The sequence below is a fragment of the Scleropages formosus genome, unplaced genomic scaffold (assembly GCF_900964775.1).
Source record: "Scleropages formosus unplaced genomic scaffold, fSclFor1.1, whole genome shotgun sequence".
Taxonomy (NCBI): Eukaryota; Metazoa; Chordata; class Actinopteri; order Osteoglossiformes; family Osteoglossidae; genus Scleropages; species Scleropages formosus.
The window spans coordinates 212,015-227,390 of NW_021641047.1; the positions used below are offsets into that span (position 1 = coordinate 212,015).

The following is a 15,376-nucleotide window of genomic DNA, read 5'->3' on the forward strand; positions in this document are numbered from 1 at the left end:
ACAAGCGGTTCTGAAAATGTGTGTGTGTGTGTATATAATTATTGTGTATTAATAATTTGCTCAGTCCCATGCATACTTGCGTGTTTTCAGTCACCTGCAGTCAGGCTGGAAAATTGGCTCGACCGAGGGAGATTCCTTGCACTTCTGTCTCCATCCATGCTCCAAACATATCTGCAGAACACTGAAATGTGTCTCTTCAGTTGCTGTGGTAACTAATTGACTTGGACATCCTGCCATTTGCTTGAGAGTGGCCAGGTTCCATGTGCTTTGAGATGGTCTGCTTTTTTCGGGTGACTTATGTTGGATGCGTTGAAAAAGTTGCAGCATACCAAGGTACTGGTCCGAGTGGAAGGCCAGGCGTTAGCAGAACTTCCTGCCATGTCCAAATCAGCACATAAAAAGAGGATGCAAAGCGAGACACAGTCGACACATCGTGGATTCTCAACCTGACGCTGACGTAATCCCTCCATCGTCACCCCACAAAGGTACGTCCACCTTCATGGAAGCCCTACCGGCCAATGGGACAGCCAGCTCTCAGAATGCTGCCAGCGGGGCGTCGAGTGCAGCCAGCAAGCGCCGGTTCGAGGAGCGTACTGCCTTCGACAAGCGCCTGCGCTTCAGCGTCCGGCAAACAGAGAGCGCCTACCGCTACCGCGACATCGTGGTGAAGAAGCAGGATGGCTTCACGCACATCCTGCTCTCCACAAAGTCATCCGAGAACAACTCCCTCAACCCCGATGTGAGTCGGCAAGGAGCCTCACCCCTTGGGTGCTTTGTGTCCCCCTATCATTCTGAACGGTTATGGGGAATGTGATCATATTTTATAACTTTTTTTTCCTAGTCTACAGAGTCAGTATCATATGTGATGTTGCTTTTGATGGTCTAATTTGTCACTGTAGCAAATGATTCTTTCAAGATACTGACAATACCTAAATCACAGACCTTGATCCAGCAGACCCCTAAATGGATTATGTATGTACAAGAAAGTTTAAATTATCTAATAGTTGTATAAATTAATACTGATGCTTTTTAATGTCAAAGAGCAGGTAGTTGAAGATGATGACTATGAAGGTGATTATGGTAATATAACTGCTGAAAGGTGTTCGTTCATCTCTGTAGTGGTTATAGTTGTCATCTGGGCACCTTTGAAAGGAAGGATTCCTTTGAGCTTCATTGCTAGCAACGTTTGCTTTCAAGATGCTGTGTGTGTAGACTTGCGATGCAAGTGGAATGTGTTAGCGACCAAACCTAGCGAGCAGACTGAACGATGAGGTACTGGATGACGATGGTTTATGATGATGGTGCCACTGATGATTCAGGTGATGAAGGAGGTGCAGAGCGCCATGAGCACCGCGGCAGCAGATGACAGCAAACTGGTGCTGCTCAGTGCAGTCGGAAGCGTCTTCTGCTTTGGCCTCGACTTCATTTACTTCATCCGACGACTGACGGATGACAGGAAGAAAGAGAGCATCAAGATGGCAGAATGCATCAGGTGAGGAATGAAGGGCAATGATGGGATTGTAAAGGCCCCTTCGCTTTGTAATTATCCAGCATGTTGTCTGAAAGTGGAAACCTGGAGATGCGATGGTCAATCGCTAAAGGTTGGACACACAGCGGATTGCTCTCAACGAAGAAGTTAATGGCACAGTCGTTCCAGTCCCCTGGGAAGGTCTAGCTCCCTGGAATGCGAAAAATCTTAGATATCCCTTTGTTCCCTGGGGGCACTCACTTCAGTCAGATGTTATTGATGCCCTCCAGTCGAAGGAGATCCAGCTGAGCGCAGAGAAGGCTCAGGTGTCAGACGTTTCTCCAATGCATTTGTGGGGCCGCTCCAATCGATTACGAGGACGGATGTCTATGTGCCAAGCTGATTTTGGCTGATCTTAGCTCTCCAGTGGACAAATGGGACGAATGGGTTTCTGCTTCTATAATGAATTGTGTTGCATTTCGGGAAGTCATTTCTGCAAATGGCTTCATTGTCTTTCATTTCCTGGTGTAACTGAGCTAAAACTGTACACGCTCTTAGTTTCACACAAGCACCATTTTTTCATTGTGCCCTTTTTGTGGTTTTGCCGCATCCTGTGGCATTCAGTTGTGGCCTTGCAGTAAAAAGTAGCAGAGATGATCACTTTGTGGTTATGGCAAAGGTTGGGATGGATCCTCCGTGACCACTTTATTGAGATATTTTATGGATTTAGGATTAAGAGCCCCACACCGAACAGACATATAGATTTACAGTAAGCATGAGGAGAGGCTGTACCTTCGTAAAGCCAGGGAGCTTGAAGGTAACCAGCTGTTGCTCTTTTCCCTGCTCATAGCAAATTGGTCTTTTGGAATCTCATACTATCTCATATAATGGGCAGGAAGAACATAACCATTATATTTACTTCAGTTTTGTGCATCTAGGTCCTGTTAAAACTGTTATCACCATTAAGTCTTGATGAGGACTTAAAGCAGAGCTGAGAACCATCATCTTGATTATTATGTATTGCAGCATTGTTTTGTGGCACTCTGGTTTCCCCCTACAGTGCAAAGACATGCACAGTAGAATGGAAAGCCACTTCTGTTACCCTCCCCTACTGTGAAAACCATGAAATTTCCCATGAACTGGATTTCACATGATGGTACTTACCCTACCCTCGACATAATGACCATGGTAACATAGATGACGGAAATGCTCGTGCCTCCCTAGCTGGTACTCATGACTGTGATGTATAATTTGTTTTCCCTCTTTCTTCAGAACATTTGTGAACACCTTCATCCAGTTCAAGAAGCCCATCATCGTGGCGGTCAACGGGCCAGCAGTGGGTTTGGGAGCGTCCATTCTGCCACTTTGCGACGTTGTCTGGGCCAATGAGAAGGCCTGGTTCCAGACTCCCTACACCACCTTTGGCCAGACGCCCGATGCCTGCTCGTCCCTCACCTTCCCCCGAGTAATGGGCATGGCTTCTGTGAGTTTGTCCTCGTTTTCATAACCCAAGTCGCTGTTACTCCCCTCTCCTTTTCACCCTCGAAACAGCTGTCTTGCCCTTTATGCTCCCTGCACGTTTTCCCCTTTTCTTGCGTGTCCCTCTTCCTTTCACCCTTCCTGGCGCCTTCCCTGGTCGACTGATCGCCTCTGCTGGTTTTCTCGCTCTTGCTTTAACATTTCACTCGATCTGTTGCCTTTTACTGCAGCGTTGAAATTCTGCCTAAAAGGAGTCCTTAACATTATTTTGCCACCTCCCCACCTAACATGTAATTATGCACTCAGCTAGTTGTTCAGTGACATTCAGTAGTAATTTCGAAGGTCAGCAGCTCCATCAGTAGAAAGGCACAATGTGGTGAGCTGAGTTCCGAAGGCTTCAGGCTGATCTCAGGCGCATACTTTGAATCAGACACAACTGTCTGGTGTCTGCTCTGGACGCCAGGATTTTTTGCTGAGCGTGTAATCCTGGCACGAGACGGACCCTTTCCTGCCGCGTGAGTCTTTTGAACCAGATCTGTGACCAGCACAGCTCCATTTGACATTTCAGCTGAATTTCATTCCACTGCTGGTAGTGCCAGAAATACTTTCTAAGTCAATGTGTCTGCCAAGTTTATTTTATGCAGCGAATGTCATTGTAGCACGGTTCACCTTACATTCATCTAGGGAGAACTATGACCGGGCAGCTGGTAGCGTAATGGTCAAGAGGTCGCAGGTTCAAATCCCACCTCCAGCTGTAGTACCCTTGAGCAAGATACTAACCCTAAATTGCTTCAGTAAAATAATCCAGCTGTATAAATGTGTAAATAATAAGTATATTAGCACTCCAAGTCGCTTTGGAAAAAAGTGTGAGAAATGTCAATTTAAAAAAAATAAGAGGCTTTTTCTGAGATACAGTTCAGTTGCGATCAGTTTAGTTTACATCAAGGACATATCTTCTTTGAGTTTCCCCTGTGAAATCATCATGATTACTCATCCCTTCTGGCCTTCAGCTCTTCCGTGGACACAACCCAGAAGGAGGTCAAGCAGGAAGACAACCTTCCATAGTGCAGCCATATGAGCTGAAGTTTCGGTGTTCAGCTGGGCCGTGTTTTGGAGGGAAGAGCAATTCTTTGAGTGGTTCGCCACACTGTAGAGGGCAGTAGAAGAACAGAGACTGACACAGAGTGTTTGGCTGCCATCTCTACCTCGTTTTCTGCCTCGTTCCACGAGAGCCTTGCTGTCCTGGCTGCACTCACATTTAGGTGGCACACCCCCGTTTTCTCCTTACTAAATACTTGTACAGAAGGGCACCCATTACGCACGATTCTGGGGGATGCTGGTGCTCTTTGTTAGACCTTAGGCTAAGTGAACGTCACTCTTCTGTCTCCTTCCACTGTCTCTGCTGCTCTGTGATAGTGCACCCCTATGGGGGGGAAAAGCTCTTTACACCTGGATATTCCACCAAAGTGACTGACCTGCCTGCATCTTGAACCTCCAAGTCACGTTCCATTATAACATATTCCTGGATCTTTGCCATGGAAACATGTAGACAGGAGTATTTTTTTTTGTTTTTTAAATGTGGTCAACAAGATTTTGGTAAATAGTTGGGTAGTTGTGCTATAGTTGAGCTGTGCCAATAGATGAGTTGGGCTTAGACTCGTTGGAAGGTGCCACCTGTAATCTAAAGCACACCTAACTTCACCTAGACTTGGATGAAGTCATAGCAGGTGCTGCGTGGACCACGTATGCTGACATGCTCCCTGCATCCTAACCACCAACCTCCCCCCCCACCCCCCGCAGGCCAGCGAGATGCTGCTGAGCGGCCGCAAGCTGACGGCTCAGGAGGCGTGCTCCAAGGGTTTGGTCTCCCAGGTCTTCTGGCCCGGGACGTTCACTCAGGAGGTGATGGTGCGCATTAGGGAGCTAGTCTCTTGTAATTCAGTTGTAAGTCATCCCTTTAATTTCTTTTTGATTTTCTTTTGTCGCATTCTCACACCGCACACGTTCTCGTTGACCTTTCGTTCTCTTTAGTTTCTCCTCACACCTCATGTACATACACATCGTGCAGCTCCGCCCCCCCTCCCCACACACACACACACACACTCCAGTAGGGTACCCTGAGGTTTCTCCTCTCAGCTTCATGTGTGGTTACCGCAAGCTGTTACCTTCTGTCACATCAAGAATTGTGTCAGTGTTTCTACTGCAGAGGCCACGATCAAACTGTCTGCTCTCTGTCCTGAAGACGGTACTGAAATTTCTGGGTTTCTGAAAAGCCTTCATAATTGGCATCTGGGTGGTGTTCTTATTGCTTGTTGTTTATTAATGCTAAAGATGTTACATCAGTCTTTAGGTTTCAATAATTTATGGCAGCTGCTGCGTAATGTATTTTTAATTTCTTCTGTATTTTGGCCATCACAGTAATTTAAGCAGTGTACGTATGATTTTTGATATTGCGCCTTCGGTTATCATGGTACATCTGTAAACTTTACAGACGCATGTCACGGGTTTATTACATTTCACCTCTTTCCTGGTGCAGCTGGAACGAGAGTCTTGTGCAGTATTTGTTCAGTTTACATTAGCGCACCTCCAGGGTTTACCCTTGTCATTTCTGTTCTCCTCAATAATTCATAAGAAAAACGCGTATTTATGACAGCACGTGCCTTTCTGTCACTTCACATATCATTTATAAAGGTAACTACCGTTACAGGCCATGCCATTACATTATTTTTGTCACTACCTCACAGGCTGGAATCCCCCCCGTGCTCAGAATAGATTTCATACATACATTTTTCACAGTAATGCCATTGTAACGTGTTCTTCCTGGTGTCTACTGTAAGATCAGCATCACTTTCCATAATCCACTTAATTTGCCTTTTGCCCCTCCCTCTTTGCTTGCCTTCCATCACTCTGGCGGCGCCCAGGTTCTGTGCGAGTCCAAAGCCCTGGTGCGCAACACCAGCAGGGTGGCGCTAGAGCAAGCCAACGACCAGGAGTGCGAGGCCCTGAAGAGGGTGTGGGGCTCACCGCAGGGCATGGACTCCATCCTCAAGTACCTGCAGAAGAAGATCGACGAGTTCTAAACATCCACGCCTGCATCGCCAACTGCAGCATCGGTAGCGCACGTCCGAGCTCTGCACACAGTTTTTCTGTGTGTGTGTGTGTGGTGTGTGTGTGTTTGCACAGAAGTTTATCTGTGTAACATGGGGAAGAAGTTTTTTTTCTCTCTCCCCTTTTGTTCGGAGTGACGGACTAAGCGAAATAAAGAATGCCTTACAAGGTGAACAAAACTACAGCACTGGGACTAGGACTGGCCTTCCCAGCATGCTTTGCCTCTAAGTGTCTCCCATCACCCCCTTGACTCCTTCCCTGTGCTTTATGTGCGCTAAGAATCTGGAGTACCAACACTGTTTAACCATGTTTGTGGGTAGAAGGGAAGCAGAGGAATGGCAAGGCAAAGCAGAAGTGTCGTACACTCCATGTAGTTGGACAGGTTGGACTGCCGGATGTCCTCGTTCTTGTTTGAGGACAAATGAGCCTTACTGACACCATGCGCACCTTCAGCTCGCCTGCTCAAAGTTCAGTTTTAAACGATGCAGGAGAGGACTATTTGGGGATGATTGGCTGACTCCCACAGCGGAGCCCATCCCTTTTTGGACGTCCTCATTAGCTCCTTGAGACCTGGGAAAACTTGTACACTTGACAAAACCAGTTAAATCCACCTGGCAGTATTACTTTAACCAGAAATTAAATCTAAGTTTTATGTAAGCTTAGTTTATCCTTTTTAAAAAAAAAAAAAAAAAAAGTTTTTTTTTTTTTTTTTTTTGTTTTTTGTATACATTTTGGTATATTTGTTTTTATTTTTAATGGCTGTTTGTGTTGATGGTCATTTTGTCTTTGTTTTTTCCTCTCTCCTTTGGCTTTAGGTTAAGTATGTTACACCAAATATTTTCTCTTGTTAATGTAAATGTTTTGTCTAGGCTTGTCTTAAAATATTTTTAATTTAATAAGTTAAAGTAATATGCAGTTGTTTCATGCCATTGTTTTGAAGGAAATCTGGAGAGAATATCTTCCTGTGTTTGTATCATATAGCTGGGGGAACATGTGTGTTCTGCCGTTCTCTTGTCTGCGGGCCTCGTAAATGTCAGGGATATCAAAAACCCCCTTTTTTGTATTCGGAAGCGGAATCGGTCGGCGGCGTTATTGAAGTCATCTGGTTAACGAAAACCAAAGGCATAGCGTGCCAGGCTTCTTTATGAATGTGAGCGAGATACGGCCAGCAGGCACACTGGGATTCCCGTCCAACTCCGGTGTCGACTCTCATCAAACATGAATCCGTTCTTTTATCTTCCAGACCACTCCAGGGGTAGCAAGTGTAAAACTAGATGTGCCCTTCAGGGCCCGCATGTGTATCGGTGGTGTCACTGAGCATATTTTGAGGCAGTCGACCTTAACGATGGTGACTGAGGGTCTATCGATATAGGCGTATGTTTATAACTGATCTCAATCCTCTAAATTAACCCAAGTGGCGATTAATAACACTAATAGTCTGTAGTCAGTGTTGAGTGGGGGCCAAGCTCATGAATTACTCTGACACCATAAAAATTGGAAAACTGGACTGTAGAAAAGTCCATCATGATCTGGACAAAGTTTATTCAACTTGTCTGGTGAATTTTCTAAAAAATTTAAAAATGATAAACCACTTTTTTTTAAAAAAAAAAAAAAAAAAAATCATACGGATTTTTTAAATTTTTTTTTTTAAGTATTTAAAATGGACATAATGTTGAAGCGACAATGAAGCGTCTCGCATGAATCACCTTCTCTCATTCTGTTCAGCACAGATGCCATTCAGGCCGTGCTCTAAGACAGGTAGTTGCTCCCTCTCCTCTTCTCTCCATTCTAGTGCGAGACCAGTTTCCCTCCTTCACTCACACTCTGAACCTCTGGTGAGTCACAGTGAATCCAGTTCTTGCCCTGTTGTGAGGTCTGCTAGCTGCAACAATGAGGCCAGAAAACAAGGGTGTGTCTAGGTGAGACCTCTTGACCAGAAGTGAGCGGAAATCAGAAAATTGTTGAGCTGCCCAACCCTAACCCTAACCTTAACCCCATCCCCAGGAATGGCCTTAGCGTTCTTCCATAATCCTACACCTGGGGGAAGATTGTAATCAAAAGCAGGACCTTTAGCGAGAGCATCCAGGCGACACCACTAACAACCCCGGCAGCAGAGGCAAGGAAACGTGACTCAGAGCAAACTGCTTCCCCCACCTCCATCAGCACATACACAACACACGCCTCCCACCCCCCCACAAACCTCATCCTACATAAACCAAAATATAGCTTTCATGTCCTCTATGATATCAGGTACTTTTGCTCTGCCAAAAAGAAGAAAAACACCCACCTCGAGCCCATTCCTTGTGCTGCGTCTGAGTTGGAGGGGGGGCGGGCTTATTTGAAAACAGTGTGCTCTAAAATGTACCTTATTTTTATACTGTCAGATTTTGCTGTTAGGGCTGACCCTTAGTGTCCTGCTCCATGTTGGAAAGCTCAAATGTAAGTTTTTGCCTTCAGCCTGAATACCCAGTACAGTATTTTTTTCACCTTTGGGACCTATTTCTTGTCATAGACTGAGCTATATATAAATACTATATATACTGTACAATCTGTAAAGTTTTATAGATTAATATGAAATATATACAGCTGTGAAAACCTGGGTAAAATAAACTTGTTTCATACGTTATGCTATTTTGACTCATTTGGTATCAATCTTAGTGAAGCTTTGTCGTCGAATCGGTTGCCTCTGCGATGTCTGTCTTAGTGAAGTATTGAAATTAAAATTCATATTTCCAGCACCTGAAAGTGCATTAGGATCAGTTCGCCTGCTACCACAGAATAGAGGGAACAATTTTTAAAGAGACTATTTGACAATGCTGAACTATTCATTGGTCTCTTTATAATTAAACCCACAATCACACTGACATTTATTACAGAGCTGAACTGGAACAGTAACTGATGTTTCCTTTCAGGTACGACATTATTATAAGTGTTGTAGTGGGGAAACATCCGTGCCCTGCAGACCAATTGTATTTTTCACTCAGGCATACAAAAAGGAAAGTACTTCATTGTTTTATTGATTCACAGGTCTTCACACCATTGGTTAGTGACTACAGCATAGAATTGAAGTCAGTTATGGAGCAGATCTGAAGACCTCCAGATGTGCGCTGCCCCACAGGTCTCTCTTAGCTCCTGTTCATGTGACACTTCACGTGAAGTTATGACACGTACGTGTACTAAAGTGGTTAGGGAGGGCAGCCATCATTTGCCCCAGTGCCCATGTGCAGCCAATAGTCCTGGTTCTTAAAGAGCACGAAGCTGTAGAAGTTCTCCCCGCCCTTGTGGAAGCCGTGCTCTGCCATCCCCCAGGAGATGGGACTGTCCGCAAAGCCGTGGACCACCAGTGAGAGCCAGGATGACGACTTGGGCTGGTCAAAATAGCGCCTTCGAGCAAGAGGAGAAGAAACAGCGAGAACGTCAGCGGGCTTTTACACTGATGAACACAACCTAACAACCTGGATCACTGGTGCTGACATGAGACTTTGTCCAATGTTATCATCCATAAGTTGATTATACTTGAGGAGATATACATTTGTCCAAGGCAGCTTTCTATTTATATAGAACAATAATTTAACACACACACGGCAATTCAAAGGCATCTGTTAACCTGAAACATTTGACTGTGGGAGGAAACCAGAGCACCTAAAGGACATCCAGACAAGAACAGAACATACAAATCCTGCACAGGAGCCAGATTCAAAACCATGTCTCAAACAGCCCCAGGACCTGTGAGACACCAGTGCTCCCAGAAAGCTCATCTAAATATGACCATACAAAGACACGACTATGTGAAAAGCTTAATTGTAACAAAAAAAAAAAAAAAAGACAGACCCAAAATAAGAGGATAGCGGCGGTCTTACCGCAGCTCCTCCAGCAGCGAGTGGATATCCTCAGGAAGCAGCAGCCCAGTGACCGTGCAGAGCACAGCCTGGTCCACAAGCGTCCGCGGCTCTGGACATTCATACGTGGATAGGAAACTCGTGGCCTCGTTCTCACTGCAGATGACAAAAGCTGCCAGTCGGTGACCCTGGGCTTTACCTCGTGTCCGTCTCTCTCTACTGCTGCATGTTCTCAGGTTTCTGCGACACCAGAGATGCGGCTAATCCGATTAATTTGCGAACATCCTAATGAGCAAGGGCTCTCAGTAGGGTCCTCTTTCTACTGACGTTCGTTACCTTCTCAAGCAACTGCTCTCCACTAGGTATGTCTGAACCCTCAAGATGCCTTTGGACCAATGAGCTGCTGTGCTAGGGATGGTGGGACAGAGAGGCGGCACGGCGTGCCACAGGTCACCTCACCAGCCGATGCCCAAGCCGACAGCTCCCAGCCACTCCAGGAAGGCGTGAGGTTCGCAGGCGGTCTCTCCGCGCAGGTCGTCGCCATGAAGGACAGGGCAGGGCAGGTCTCGCAAGGTCTGGGTGTCCACAGATGCCTGGAGCTCCTTCCAGGGGTACCGGGAGAGGCAGGGTGGCAGAGACCAGGCCTCGGTGCCCACTAAGAGCGCAGAAGAGCCATACTAGTATGAGTCTGTCCAGAATGGATTAAGTGCGACAGTTCAGTGTACTGCTGTGGGGTAAGAATCACATTCATAATTATTAATAATTATTAATAATAATAATAATAATAATAATAATAATCACACATTACATTTACAGTCATTCATTTAGCAAACATTTCCACTACGCAATGTGCAACTCGGTATACAAAGTGTACTCTTCAATAGGTCAGGAGCACTAGGTCATTTTGAATTTTGTGGCTCCTAGAAAAAGACACAAACATCTCAACATTTCCTATACAAAGGCACACTTTATAAAGGGCAAGCTGGCACTTATTTATTTATTTATTCTTAAATAAGGGGCAGCCGGTAGTGTAGAGGTTGGAGCTGCTGCCTTTGGACTGAAAAGTCACAGGTTCAGCTCCCTCCTCCAGCTGTAGTACCCTTGAGCAAGGTACTTACCCTAAATTTCTTGAGTACATATGTGTAAGTCACTTTGGAGAAAAGCATCAGTTAAATGACTAAATGTAAATACTAATCAGGATGGGGACAGGCAGCTGAGACAGGGACTGAAACCTGCATCCACATATCTGCTAGGTACTCTACCAACTCACCAACGCTGTGACAGGCCATTAGGAAGTCTGTCTTGAGCGGCACTTTTTCTCTGAGGGCCCACAACACCCGGTCGTAGCGTTTCGAACCCGGGCCATGGACTTGTCTGTGAGGTCTATGACCACCACTGGGGAGAAAACAACCGAGACACGTAAGAGCAAACCAAGTGGCACCCTGTACTGACGTGAGGGGGAAGTGCTGAAGACACGCACCGTATCTCATGGGCCGTTTATGGCGTACTGCGACGGCCTGCCCTCCAGACCCAGCTGCTCGTACGTGTCCTTAACCACAGACAGTATCAACTGACCTGGCGGGACAAGAGAGTGAAGCGGAACACAGACGCTGCGTAGAGACACACGGTAGGTGGCGCAGCGGTTAAGGATGTGGACTTGTAGCCTGAAGGTTGCTGCTGCAATGCCCTTAGCAAGGTACTTAGCCAGAATTACCCCAGTAAGAGTACTGAGCGGTGTAAGTGGGGGGGAACAAACAGTGTGATCAGCAAATCGGTAAATAAACGAGTGTTATTCTGACCAGTGGAAGAAGGGCGACGACGTCGTCTTGGTCGATTCTCGTCTTGTAGGACAGGGCATAGAATCTACCTGGATCACACAAGACACACAGGGCGGTCAGTGCCCCCATCCACCCCCATCCACCCGTCTCCTCCACCCCCGACACCCCCCCATCACACCCATCTCACACGTCTCCTCCACCCCCGACACACACCCCCCCCATCACACCCATCTCACACGTCTCCTCCACCCCGACCACCCCCCCCATCACACCCATCTCACACGTCTCCTCCACCCCCGACACCCCCCCCCATCACACCCATCTCACACGTCTCCTCCACCCCCGACCCCCCCCATCACACCCATCTCACACGTCTCCTCCACCCCCGACACACCCCCCCCATCACACCATCTCCTCCACCGCCCCACCCATCTCACCGTCCTCCCCCCCCACCCATCTCACACGTCTCCTCCACCCCCCCCCACCCATCTCACACATCTCCACCTCCAGGCCTGCCGTGTCCCAGAAAGCCTGCGGCAGCCTACCTGTCCTCACAGTCTTCTCCAGACACTCCTCCCCAGCAACTCAAACACAGGCACCTCCCTGACCAGGTAAAAGCGGGTGAAACGGCGCATGGCGTCGCTCAGGGACGAAGGAGGGACCCGCAGTGTGGGATGAAAACGGAGACCTGCGGGACGACGCGGTTCGGGGGACCATCAGTGACACGCGTGGACCATCCATCGTCCTACGCGCCAGCTCCGTGCTCGTGCTCCCTCACACGTGCCGCTACACACCTCCGCGCGCTCACCTTGTAGTTGAAATAATGTTGCGACACGTGTTTGTCATGCCGGGACTTCTCATTCATAAAACTGGATCTCTCGCACACCAACACGTTTCGCGGGCACTTCTGTAGCTCCGAGAACATGGCTGACGTTTGACTTGAAAATGGACAAATTACAGTTCGCTTCTTTTTAACATTATTTTTAACCGCACTGATCTGCGGACTCAAACTTTTCAGAAGTATTCTCTTCCGCTTCATTCCCGCAGCGTATCGAGAACCAATCACAGTCCTCGGAAAAACCCGGCCCCCTTACGTCACATCCTGTACAGGCCCAGCCTTCCAATAGGATGCTTCTTATCTGACGAAGCTGCTGGTCCGTCACGTGTGCAGCCATGTGGTCTGAAGTTGCGGCGCTTCTGAACTTGAAAGATGCATCGAGTTTGTTGCTTATTATGCTTTAATTAATAAAGGCCGATGTCGTGTGTTTCGGTCAGTTTTTATAAACACATTATATTTAAACACTTTATTTCGTAACGTGTTCGAAATCACAGGTCTGACTGGGTACTCGGGTCACAATTTGAGCAATTCACATTATTTATTATTATTGTTGAAGTTAACTGTTACTCTTCTTTGTTGACGTTACATACACTTTTCCAGTGGTTTCATGGAACTCCAAGATAAATATGAGCGCAGTGAGTGTCAATTATTAACGTCCCACGAACTACAAACGGGGGGGGGGGGAAGACGCGACTGGTGAGTAAATACGCTTCTGCGTAAATCGGCCGCAGTTTCTCGACTATGACGCGTCTGAACTACGCAGCTGTTACGCGATCGTTACTTTAACTCGCCTTCTCTGACTCTCGGTCGAGCAACGAATGGAAAAAAGTGAACAAACACGAAAGTGATCATAATACACGAAGCTTTAAACCGCACTGAGACTTTAGGCGGAGATGTGAGAAGCACGCCGGCGTTCAAGGGGTTAAGTGGTGATAGTTTACACTTTTCAGCAGAAATATTTGCATTATAACGCAGTAGAACAATAAATGTGAGCTTCTGCGAGAACTTCCTCGTCTGTATTTCTAATGTTACTCCTGCACTTAATGTTATAGTCGGATTTGGCCGAATGATGGTTTATATTATTATTCTTATTACTAAAAATGATGATGAACAATCGTATTATTAGTAACTACAAATAGTTATATACCGTAATAAACTATATCCTAATACGGAATATCTGACGGTTCAGTATCGTACATTGAAGTGTAGCGTGACTGTACAGTAAAACACAGTAAAGCTCAGTACAGTTTATTACGGTATAGTGGTCGTGTTGTAAATTCAGTTTTGTACACGATATAGGATAGATCAGTGAGGTATGTTGTGATACTGTATAATATGATTTACTGCGGTATAATTTACAGTCAAGTGTACAATGATGTACTAGTATACTATGGTAAGTGATGTTTAGAGGTACTTACAATTTCACTCCCTTCATTTCCTATATTCTTTACACAACAGCTAGAGCCTCACTGCACCCGGCCTTCGGACGTAGGTTCGAATCCGACTCAGTCTGTGGAGTTGGCATGTTCTCCGCTCTGGGTGCTCCGGTTTCCTCCCACAGCACAAAAACACGCAGTTCCAGTGAATTTGTCACGCTAACTTGCCCATTGTGTGTGACTGTGTGTGTTGCTACTTTGTGATGGACTGGTATCCCTCCAGACCCCCCTTCGGGATAGGGTCCGGAGAGCCGGGACCCTCACCAGGCATTTATCCAAACTGAGGGAGTGAATAGGATACAAGTGTGACACACCCCGTCTAGTTCTTTAAAGTTGTAGTTCATAAAAAATGTGTTCAAGTGTGAACCTGAACCCTGCAAATGGGACAACAGTCACAATGTTGGGGCAGAAAAGAGCGACAAACTGGCAGGCTGCGGGCGCGCGCTCTGCTCCACTGGAATTTGGGATGCGTTTACTGCAGCACTTTTCACAGTTGTTATTTTTATTAGGTAACATTTTAACGGGAACGGGGTGGCGCAGTGGGTTGGACCTGGTCCTGCTCTCCGGTGGGCGTGGGGTTCGAGTCCCGCTTGGGGTGCCTTGCGACGGACTAGCGTCCCGTCCTGGGTGTGTCCCCTTCCCCCTCCGGCCTTACGCCCTGTGTTGCCGGGTAGGCTCCGGTTTCCCGCGACCCTGTATGGGACAAGCGGTTCCGGAAGTGTGGTGTGTGTGTGTGTGTGTGTGTGTGTGTAACGGGAAGTGGAACTTGTCCCCGGTGTTATTTAATCAACTTCGTGTCATCTCATCCTCTCATTAACGTCATCACTAGTTTGACGGTCCCGGCGCACGTGCTCTCCGCTGACAGGGCTCCCCCACCCCTCGTTGTCCCAACGCCCCAGCTGCTCTGATGGCGACCCGCGCCGCCGTGACGCACCACCGCACAGGTAATCTGATGCCGGACAGCCGCGGACACGCGCAGACGGTCTCCTGTCGCGCCCCGGGTCACACAAGTTCTCTCCGAGGTGCGGAGCATCTCGGCTCAGGACGCGCACGGCGCTCCCGAGAGCCCGGGGACGGACCCCCCTCCGGAGGAGGTGTTCTCGCACAGCGATGGAGGCGCGGAGGTGCGCGGGAGGAGGACGAGGGGGGGCATCTCCGCGCCCACGCTCCCCTCCGACGGCTGCAGGAAGAAGGTGCAGTTCGCGGACGCGCTCGGGCTCGACCTGGCCAGCGTGAAGCGCTTCAGTGCCGCCGAGGAGGCGCCCGCGTTCTCCATGCCCCGGAGAGCGCCGATTTCGACGCGCGTGTCCGCCGCTGTCACGTGGCCCTGGAGGACGTGTCCGTCTCCGGCCTGGAAGTCCGTGGCCTCGTCCGCGCGCTCACCTCGGGCAGCCGCCGCGCGGAGGTGGGCGCGCGCTACACTCTCGACG

The 15,376-nt window shown here is 47.7% G+C and overlaps 1 protein-coding gene and 1 pseudogene across 4 annotated transcripts in view; one reads left to right on the plus strand and one right to left on the minus strand.

The window, feature by feature from the left end:
- The window catches only part of LOC114909040 (chromodomain Y-like protein), a 28,743-nt gene extending 22,063 nt beyond the window's left edge, over positions 1-6,680 (plus strand). For 3 of the 4 annotated variants that reach the window (XM_029249589.1, XM_029249591.1, XM_029249588.1), the window contains 5 exons: positions 486-739; positions 1,320-1,492; positions 2,741-2,951; positions 4,748-4,891; positions 5,869-6,680. In XM_029249589.1, the coding sequence (XP_029105422.1) occupies positions 486-739; positions 1,320-1,492; positions 2,741-2,951; positions 4,748-4,891; positions 5,869-6,027 (941 nt within the window). In that variant the 3' untranslated portion in view covers positions 6,028-6,680. The remainder of the gene's footprint in view (positions 1-485; positions 740-1,319; positions 1,493-2,740; positions 2,952-4,747; positions 4,892-5,868) is intronic. The other variant, XM_029249590.1, reaches the window with a different exon arrangement.
- Positions 6,681-9,001: 2,321 nt separating this feature from the next.
- Positions 9,002-12,700, minus strand: LOC114909788 (ribonuclease P protein subunit p40-like; annotated as a pseudogene).
- Positions 12,701-15,376: the final 2,676 nt, after the last annotated feature.